Raw genomic sequence first — 10,802 nt, 5'->3', positions numbered from 1 at the left:
TGTTACTGAAGTCGGGTTGGAATATGGCGTGGAGCTCCTGCAGTATGCATGGTTTTGGCACTACAAGGACCGTGCTACCTAGGGATGGGGGCCCACGACTCAAGGGTGTCAATTCCTTGAAATCGAGCGGGATTCTTTTCAAGGCCTAAGCGACAGTCGAACTGCGCGCCGTACCCCTACTTCGAACCCCTATCTAACCTATGCTCCTATTACCGGTCGTGGGACGCGACCCATAGGTACCTAGAAGCTAGTATGTTATGCAATGCGCGTGCGGGAAATAAAAATGCATAAAGTAGATAAGCGAAAAATTGCGGAAAGCGATAAATAAACAAGCAAACAAAGCAAGCAGAAACGAGCCCGAACCCTCTAAGTGTCCCCAGTGGAGTCGCCAAGCTGTGCGCACCCGAATTTCGTCTCGTCGGGGCCCGCATGCGCGCGCCTAAATGCAACGCGGCTTGGGAGTATCCATCTTCCCGGGGACACGCGGCGGACGCACGTGAGAAGGAGTCGTCACTTACCATTTTATGACTCGAAGGTCGAGGGCCGGCAAGTTACCCAGGTCTAGGGGTACGGAGTACACCTAAATTCTAAGGCATATGGTCTGCGAAACCCAAGGTTCCGAATTCGGGGGTTCTGTTACATGCGAGCCTATATCTCGCATGCCTTATCGGTACTCTAGCTTGTCTAGGCTTGCCATTTTATTTAATTATCGCTTAATTAAGTTCCGCTCATCTTACGCGTTTTGACACCGTAAATTCGAAGAAACACTCCGACCGTCTGCTCTCCGACCGGGACTCTTACATGAATAAACATACAATATAAATCCTCACATTGTTCTCTCAAATAAATGAAATACAAATTATAACAATTGGATCCCGGTTGGTTCGCATTCGGTCATTATTCCACTTGTGCTCACCGTGTGGTTTGAAAAGACTGAAATTGAAATTAAAGTGCGCACTCGGTGTATAAGGGCATTGGACCCCGTGATCGACGGTTATGGGCGTTGGACCCAATGTGAATCGAGTCCTAAAGGATCGGGCTCGATCCGCATAATAATCAAGTGCAAAAGATGTAACAAGCAAGCTCAAATAAACAATCAATGGGGTTTTGTTATCACCAAATTTACGTGGATTAATTGATTATTAACCGAGGTATCTTGGCATACAAATCCTACCCTAAAACAAGCAAAAAGCAAGAGGGGAATGGCATGTAGCATTCAGCATCATTTACCGGACCTGACAGACTGTGTGTGTCCGTGATCAAGTCTCGAATGTGTGGGTTGATTTTAAAATGTTATGTATCGTGACACTTTGATTATGATAGGTTATTATAGAATGTGGATTTTGACACGAGAATTCTACAGCCTAGTGCCTAGCCCGCTATCCTCATTCTGTTTTCTATTAGGCCGAGTATACGATTAAGTCAAATGTTGGTATCTTAAACCGTTATTCCCGATCTAACTACCCAAGATCATGCATAGATAACAATAAATTGTAAATACGCCTTTTTTGCCTTTGTATAGAAAATTTATTTTTGAAAAGAGAGAGACTACGCAATGCGGGTCACCTCGGCCTGTGACCGGCGTTGACTGATTCCCTGATTCTTCTAGGGTTATGCGAGAACCCCAAAAAGTCAAAGAAACGATCAATCTATCCGGAAGTGATCTAAAAAGAACTTCTACACCCCGACTTGAGTTACCTAAAATTAGGAGGCCTCGAGTCAAAACATGCAAGTTCTTCCCAGACGTCCATGTCACATCGGATCATGAGTCTCAGATTTTAGTATGAAATTTGCGAATTTTGAAAAGAAGGCGTCAACACGTATTTGCAATTTATCGACGCGTATTTCCGATTAATTACCAATTCGTGCAAAATTATTAAGGTCGAGTGAATTAATTAGTCAAATGAACGTCCCGTTTACCCGATTGGTGAAATCATTAAGTTTAATTAAAATCTGCTGAATGCTTTATTTTATTTTTTTTTGGGTTTCAAGCCGTCGAAACGATCAATAATAGATCGCCCGATAAACTCTAATTTCCAGTCATCTCGAAAAATTTGCATAAAGATCGAACAACATAATGTAGAATAATAAAGACTGATAAAGTAACGGAAAAATGTCTCAAGGACTAAACTGAAACAAATCAAACAATTTGGAGAATGATTTTTCTAAATTCTATAAAATTTGGAGAATGTTCGGGAAAGTATAAAATGGGCTAGGGTTTATTTAAAATTAATTTTTTGAAATTCAGGGCTGGTTTTAAAATGAATAAATGTTGCAGGGACAAAATTGAAACAAATTGAAAAGTTTACCGGGGTGATTTTAAATTCTGAAAAATTCGGAGGATGTGCTAGAAATAATGAAATAGCCCAGAGTATGTTTGAAATGAATTTTGAAATTTAGGGCTGATTTTAAAAAATTAATAAATGCTCCAGGGACTGAATTGAAACAAATGCAAAAGTTTGCTGGAGCAGTATTTGATTCTGAAAAAATTAGGGACGTGATGAAAGTATCGAAAATGTCATGGGACTGGTTTAAAATTGATTTGGGAATTTAGGCAGGATTGAAAAACATGAAAATTCATTGCAGGACTAGAATGGAACAAATTAGAAAGTTAGAATAATCGGATTCGGCATAATTTTGATAATCTATGCAACCAACAAGCAATTATTTCATGTCATCATCATTCAAGCAAGCGTGATATTTAATATAAAGCCCTAAACATGCCGCTAAGTTGAGATTTTACCTAACCCAAAAGTTTGGGGGCGTTTCTGTAATATACGAAAGCTACCGGATGAACGGGTCGGATCGGATCGGATCGGTCGGCCGGTCCGAAGGAGAAACCGCCTGAAAGGAGTGGGCTGGTCTGGAGCAACTCGGGCCGGACGAAGGCTTGGGCTGCGGAAGAATAGCTGAGCCGAGGTTGGCGGACTGGGCCGACTGGGCTGGTCCTACAACAGAGAAATAATGGGCCGAAGCCCGTCAGTGAGGAGCTCCGGAGGAGGGTGGTGCTGGCGGCGCCGATCGGCTGCGAGCGGCGGTTCCGGCTGTTGGACACCGCGACGACGACGCGAAAAGGATCGGGTGAGGGGTCTGAGCGCCGCCCTGGAGACGCCGGTTCCGATCTGGGCTTCACCGGTGGCCGGAACGGTCGGGATTGCGGAGATTTCACGGTTTTCTGGCGCGGTTCCAATCGGGCTCTGATTTGCAAAATTCTCCCAATCCGAGAGGAATTTCGCGATTTCTTTCACTGGGTTCTGTTCCCCCCTTGCTGAATTCGATTTCCCCCCCTTTAATTGCAATTTTTGGTTGAGATTTTGACAAATTTGGGGAGGAAATCGCGGAAATCCGCGATTTCCTGTTCTGGGCAGGTCGGGGATCGCGGGCAGCCGGCGAGCGCTACCCGGCCCCTGCCCGGCCTGCCCGAATCTTTGTTTTTTATTTTTTTTTAAAATTAGGGCCGGCGGGTCACGGGCAGCCGGTCAACGCTGCCCGGCCCTGCCCGACTCTTTTCTTTTCTTTTCTTTTCTTTTCTCTTTTTTTTTTTAATTTTAAAAATACATATTTAATTTAATTAAAAATAATAATAATTTTTTTTGAGAAAAGGTGATAAATTGGGAAATGACAAATTTGCCCCTCTCGGAGCCGATGGACCGAAATTAGGTGCTGACAATGATAATTATTCATGTTGATCTTCTCTATTAATTCTCTTCCCATTAATATTATATATATATATATATATATATTAATCAATTAATAACAATCAACAAACCTCACTATACCCTGTCAATATATGGCAACCCTAATCCATCAACAAGCCTCACCAGTGGTACACTATCCTGGCGCAGCTTAGGAGAAAGAGAAGTAGCATTGATAGGGGTTACCGGTGTTGGTGATATGTCTTAGAGTCAGTTTATATATTTGGATAATTTCTTTTATGGTAATGAAATTTATTATATTATTTATATATTGTCTATGTTTATTATAATAAAGTCCTTAAGATATTTTAAATACTTCATTCTTACTTTCTCCCTTATTGTCCTTTGCAACTTCAAACTCTTTCTCTAGCACCGATCGCCGCAGCTTCTTTTCTCTCTTTGCCCAGCCACCTCCATTTCCGAGACGATGGCAAAGAGATCATCATCTCAGGCCAAAGTAAGGTAATTGCCTCTTTCCGTCTCTCAACCCCGGTGAATAGGCTTCGCCGGACTTCTTTTTTCATGGCTGTGGAGGACAACCGGCTTCATAATGATGATGGCCTTCATATGCCCAGTCCCTACACCCCTTCGACTAGCACTAGGAATGACGAGATAGTCGTGTACCCTGGGCAGATTAGGGTAGGGCTGCAATGGCCTCTCCATGAGTCTATCGTTGAGATCGAAAGACACTACGAGATTGCCCCTACACAACTGACCCCTTATGCTATTAAAGTCTAGTTCACGCTCTTCATTTACTGCTATAGAAGGAAATATGAGTACTCGCTTAAAGCATTTAGGCTATACCTTAAGTGCTCTAATGTAGAGGTTCGCGATAGTGTCATGTACTTCTTCTAGGCGCGTCCAAAAGTTAAGGCAACCCCATCATCAAAGATAAGAAACTAAACTTCAACTACAAGAAGAGTTTTTTTCTTTATTTCGTGAGGAGAGTGGTCTAGGAGGAAAGGGCCATTCAACGATCCTCCACTAACCCTTACTCCTGACGAGATAGCGACTTGGGATGAGTTCTTTCTCAATAACTTTGTATTACCGACCCCTGAGGTCTGGGTCAACTTAGAAAATCTCAGTGAAGCAATACTCATCCCTCTGAGTCACGAAGATGTTAATTGACTTTGTGCTAACTTCTTTTCATCTTTTAATTTCAGTACAACTCGATAACTATGGGCTTGGCTTCTTATCGGTTGATTTCGATGATGTTGACAGGTGAAGGTAGAGTTTCCCCCCGATCAAGCAATTCGTATGACAGAGTCGGGCAAGAGGAAACAAAGTTTGGCAGGAGACTCACAGGAAGTTGAGGAGGAAGAGGAGACTGAGGATGCCAGTTTCTCTCCATTAGTCGAAGAGTCTGGCCCCAACCTAATGAAAATCCTCGAGAAACGACCGCTTCAGGTGGAGCTATTACCACAACTACCCCTCAGTTGTGACCCTCAAAGGAGGTTGTAGATCTTGAGGTAGAAAAGGATGACACTCCTCAGGTCCCTCGCTCAAATATTGGGGAGACAAGTGGCTATAAATGCGCGACTGAGAAATCCATCTTGTCAGACAACAAGGGAGTGGGAATTCGTCTCGTGCTACCCCCTGACTGGAGTGTGTAAGATTTGGTCCACTGGCAATGCCCAATCTTGTAATTGGTTAGAGCCAAGTCATTACAGTATGCCATAAAGACTATTGTGCCTTGACATTTCGGTTATGGATATCGTGTTTTCTTTTTTCATTAATTGAGCATATATACTAGATTCTATGATGTGTGCGTAAGGTCCATTGGATCAAATAAGTGACTTATGTACATGGTGGATATACCTGGATGTACGGAAGGTATAAGTCATGGATACTTGAGCCTAAAATAAATGTTCATAGTTGGTTGATGAAGCTAGACACTTCATCATGTAAATGTAATAGCTTGAGGGTTTCCTATGTATGTGGGGATGGATTACCTTGGTCATCGGACGAGGTACGAACTCATAGAGCTAGTACATGTGGTTGGCATTAAATAGGACCATGTAGAAGTGATTCTTGAACTCTATCACAAAGAGGAATCATATACTTCTACTGTTGTAAGTTGTTCATATGCTCTTAATCTTGAGCATGTGGATGAACTTATGAAGGTAGGACCTTATGCTTTTAAATACAATGGGTGAGATCTTTTATGGATCAATAGCTCTGTATATAGGGCATATGGGAATAGTAGTTAGGACATACATCTATAATACAATATCTACGACGACCAATATTGGTTCGGGCTAATTGCCCCTATGGGTCATCCTAGTTGATCATCCAAAAACTAAGCACTTAGTGATGTGTTCGGGTCATGTCGATTGTTGGAATACTTATAGATCCTATTGGCCAGTGGACGACAAGTATGACACTTAGGGATGTTCGCCTTTTGGACGAGATATCACAAGAATAAAATTTAATTGATAAGGTGATAGCCATATGGGACCTGACCTCGATTACAAGGGTTACATAGAGGAGCAGCACATAGAGACACTTACAAGTTAGGGACAATGGTTGTGCTCGACATGACATGCCTCTATTTACATAGTTGTAATGACCAAAGTTAGAATGACCTTAGTGTGCTATTTGTTAGTAGGGGCATTATGGTCATTCTAGGAGCCAGGTCAAACATGTCTTAGGTCCTTTTTCTAGCCTCATTCTCAATCGGTACTTTGATACCTACTCTCTATGTGGTTGGTTTAGCCCAATGATAAGTCCAGATAAGGGCATAAGTAAGGCTCACTTAGGCTTGGCCCATTTATTCTTATATATAACAAATGAGAGGAGAGCTTTAGTGTGCATGAGAACTGAACGGACACACATTCGAAAACCTAGATAGAGCGAGAGAGGAATAAAAGAGAAGATCGAGTAGAGGCCGGTGACGATGGAGATGAGGATTAAACTCGTGCATGCCACCATGGACGCGTAGCCAAGCAAGGCGTGAGGAGGCCTACGATCAACCATCAACCTCAGCTCTTTCGAAGGTTTGGGACATCCCTGATCAGCCCGTGCCACCAGCCGCTACATCGACTGAAATATTTGTTTTATTTTTTATGATCTTATAAATGTAAATATTTAATTTTGTAAGCACAATCCTACAATTTTCTGCAACCAAAAATAGAAAATAGCCAACTTAAATAGGAAAAAAAAAAGAGTATGAATTCATCATCAATATATATAATTAAAAAAATATTTTAGAATATATAGAGATCATTAATACAAATGTATAAAGTTCGACAAGTGCAATGAGAAAGCATCATGACAGTCTTTCATATAAATTCTCAAGGCCTTGTTGACCGATTCTTTTTAGGTAGCATTATTGATTAATTCTCCTCCACCCTCTCTCTGTGATTAAGAATAGCAAAAAGGGGCTGGCCGGGGAGCCCCATTGGAGGGACCCCCTTCTCCTCTTTTCTTTTTCTTAACTTCTAATCTTTTTTATTTCGGATTTTTAAAAATTTTATAAATAAAAATGTTATTGGACCAATCAGAAGGCGTCACATGAACCGGTTTAATAGCATTAACAGTTTCAGACTGAAAATGTTTAACGGGCTAAATGTTTAGGACTAGTTGATCCAAACTTATACTTTCAAGACTTAAGTTTTCCAATTATATTCTTCTTAGTTTTATTGTATAATTTTTCCTTTCATTATAAATGGATTATTACATATTTTACCGTACCATTTTTGGTATAATTCAATTGTTTGTAATTATATATTTCGTTCCATTGTTACTTATAGGTTTTTCAAAAGCATACAAAAAAAATGCATAGGTATATAATACTGATTTCGGTTTTCTTTTCTTTTTTTTTTGGTTTATAGTAACTTGAATATTATTAAAAATTAAATTGTACATTTATGAAGCAGTTAATATCTTTTGGCAAAACATGTCATTAGTATTTTTAGTAAGATAGTTGAATATACCAAAAACTTTCAGAAATTACAAACTCAGGTACGTGTGTGGGTCAACTGGCTAGTTAGTTCAAAGAAAAGATCGCAAATTTCAATATAACGTATTCCTGTGAAGGAAAAAAAGAAAATCCAACGAAATAACTTTTTTTTGATGTGCACCCAAATCCAACAGAATAACTTTTCAGCTAATTGAGAAAGAGTTTTTCTGACTTTCTAATAATACCGTCGGGCGTTATCCAATGGAACTGACAAAACTAAACATCCAAATATAGTCTTTTGCATTGCAATTCCACTCTTTCAATTGCTAGTCCCCATCCTTCTCTCTCCTCTCATTTTCCACTCTCTCTCCACCTCAGCCTCGCCATGCCAACACAACATTCTCTCATACCACAACCCACCACCAATCCTCCTGTCTCCACCGCTCCCCATCTTCACCATGGAGGAGCGGGTGCCGCCCTCGGCAGACAACAACGGGAACCTAGATATTGATAACCACAACCATGTTCATGGCCCGTTGCCCCCATTGCCAGCATCCGACCCCGAGCACGTGTTGGTGGTTCAAATCCCGAAAGATCAAATCTACCGAGTGCCACCCCCTGAGAATGCATTGATCATCGAGCGCCACAGAAACCCTCCGAAGAAGGCCAACCAAAAGAAGCTATGCGGCTGCTGTTCCTGGTGTTCTTGCCTATCCATATGGGTCGTGATTTTGGCCTTGGTGGCAATCTTTGTCATGATAAGGACGTTACCAAGCACCATGTCATTCGCTTTCTTGCCTCGAGTGCCTGTCTATCGCATCGAGCACTTCTCTGTCAAGAACTTGACACATTCAGCGCACCACGAGAACAAAAGCCACCTTCATTATGAAATTACACTCAAGGATGAGAACAAGAACCCCGTCACCGGAATCTTGTACCACGAAGATGGTATCGTTTCCCTATTGTGCAGGGGAAAGGAAATCGCTGGTGGAAAATACCCGGCATTCAACCAAGATGGAAAGGAGACAAAGGATGTTAAATTAACTCTCGAGGGTTTAAATATCCATCTTCCTGAAGATATTAATAAGAGCATGAAGAGTACAACGCCAAAGGTTCACGTGCCTTTCTTGCTTGAGATGGATGTTCCTGCAGGGATGAAGATTGGACTATTAAAAAGCGGAACCTTGAAATTCACCGTTTCGTGCAATTTCGTGGTGGATACACTCGGAGAAAAGCAGGGCACTCGTATACTTTCTCAGGAATGCGTTACCAGGCGTACGCGCTTGTGAAGGTCCTCAGTTGAAAGAGTCTCATGGATCTGCTTGGCGGTCGCATGTGTAGCCATATAACGGTTTGTTCAAGCTTGCCGAGAGAGGGAAAAGATGGTGAATGAATGCTATGATCTATATCATGTCCTGCTGAAATGTACTTACCTAATATAAGACAATTTGGCATGGATCGAACCGACATCTCCTAAGCTTTCGATACATTCTCCCACCCAGCCGTTTAGTTTAGGTATGTATTCATTTTATTTCCCTTTCCCCCCTGCATTCTTTCACGGAGAAATTGTACATTCAGCGTATTGTCTCCATTAGAATTCTGATGAGTTACTTTTATATTTTCATATGTATTATTCTTTCTTTCTCCTGGGCTCAAGGAACACATAAGTAATGGTGTCTGCGGAATTGAAAAGAAATTATATGGTTGTATAGCATCTAATTAATTAAACATCCTTGATGATAAAATTTGAAAATTTAAAAGATGGCCCACGGTTTTTTTTTTAATTCTGAAATAATCTTATACGTTTGGTCCGGTAAACAGTTTTGATCCGTTCCATGACTTAGCATAACAGAGATGCTGACGTGGACTTTAAAAACTTTAATTTTGTCTACGTAACTATTTATTATTGGTAAAAAAATTAAATAATTTTAAAAATAAATTTAATTAAAAAAGAAAAAGAAAAAAGAACCCAGCTCGAAATGCTTAAGTCCTCGCCCCCGAGGGGTGGGGTGGGTGGGTTGGGGCGTGGGCATGGGCTGCGGCACTAGCGGTGGTGGGGGCTCCCCCCTCCTATCGATACCCGTGGCCTTTTTCAAACTTGTAGAATCAAAATTGTCTGAAAGTCAAACTTATAAGATCAAAATTGTCTTTTTCCCATTTTGAAAATGACCCATCTCTTTCCCCTCTCTGTCTCGGATTTCTTCTACGTTCTCTGCCCTGTCAATATCAATATCTCTCAAACCTGAGAATGGGGAATTGGGATGGCAAGGAGTTTGTATATATAAACAGGGTCTGTATCCGTTCCATACCCTAGGCAAAGTTTTATCTTTTGGGTCATGAAACGGGTCAAAACCCTATAGAATTTGAAAAGAATAAATTTATCTCAAAACTTGTTTCAAACCTGTGAGCAATTCAATTACTAAATTAACACTTGTATAATTTTTTGTTCTCGCAATTCTAATTTCAAGGGTTCCATTTGTTTTCAGAGTTGATTATTGAAATAATTCTTTTTTTATTTCGAAGTTTAATGTTATAAACTTATAAATACTGTGGCTTATTTATCTTCAACAATTACTCGTCTGGAACTTATATATGGTATTTAAATACCATGGTATTCATATTTGAATACTTTTTGTTGCTTTGGACTATTGTTTTTGTATTAGTAATATGGTATGACAAGTCCATTATTCACCTCGGATTATGTGTTTTGTATAGGTAATATGCTATGATAAAGCCCATAAGAGCATTTCTTTTTTGCAAATTTTATTACCAGATGCAAGACAATGGAGAGGTTTGGGATTTTTCTTTCAAAATAGTAACATGTTTGTGACAGGTTTGAGATTGACTTTTTTTTAATGGAAATAGATATAGGAGGAATTTTACCATCCCAAACTTGTGCCCGTTCCATCCCTACCTGAGAACATCTCCACGTCCTCACCTCTGCCCCAGCGTCCGCTTTCTCCCACCGGCCTCTGGCCAAAGACGTACACACACCCCACCTGTCAAACTCCAAACATCAAGTTCATGAGGTGATTATAAAACGATTTGGTCAACCCATGTTTGTTCAGTGGCATAACCCATGTTTGTGCCAATGGTACACATCGTGAGGGGCTACCGGTCCTCTCAACAAACTCCAAAAATCAAGTTCTCATCTTATTAAGCAATTATTCCTCCAATCACCTTCGATTTATAATGACTCGAACTTG

At 40.8% G+C, this 10,802-nt stretch overlaps 1 protein-coding gene across 1 annotated transcript; it reads left to right on the top strand.

Annotated features, from left to right (window-relative positions):
* The first annotated feature begins 7,953 nt into the window (after nucleotides 1–7,953).
* Nucleotides 7,954–9,327, top strand: LOC116189073 (NDR1/HIN1-like protein 13). Its single transcript, XM_031518602.1, has one exon. It carries the CDS (start codon nucleotides 8,055–8,057, stop codon nucleotides 8,883–8,885), a length of 831 nt encoding a protein of 276 aa, XP_031374462.1. The 5' UTR covers nucleotides 7,954–8,054; the 3' UTR covers nucleotides 8,886–9,327.
* The last annotated feature ends 1,475 nt before the right edge of the window (nucleotides 9,328–10,802 follow it).

Source organism: Punica granatum, chromosome 8 (assembly GCF_007655135.1).
Source record: "Punica granatum isolate Tunisia-2019 chromosome 8, ASM765513v2, whole genome shotgun sequence".
Classification (NCBI taxonomy): domain Eukaryota; kingdom Viridiplantae; phylum Streptophyta; class Magnoliopsida; order Myrtales; family Lythraceae; genus Punica; species Punica granatum.
The sequence above is the reverse complement of the archived record's forward strand: the minus strand, read 5'-3'. Positions and strand labels throughout refer to the sequence as shown.

Coding starts and splice junctions, on each gene's coding strand:
- LOC116189073 (XM_031518602.1), top strand. CDS start 8,055: ATGGAGGAGCGGGTGCCGCCCTCGGCAGACAACAACGGGAACCTAGAT.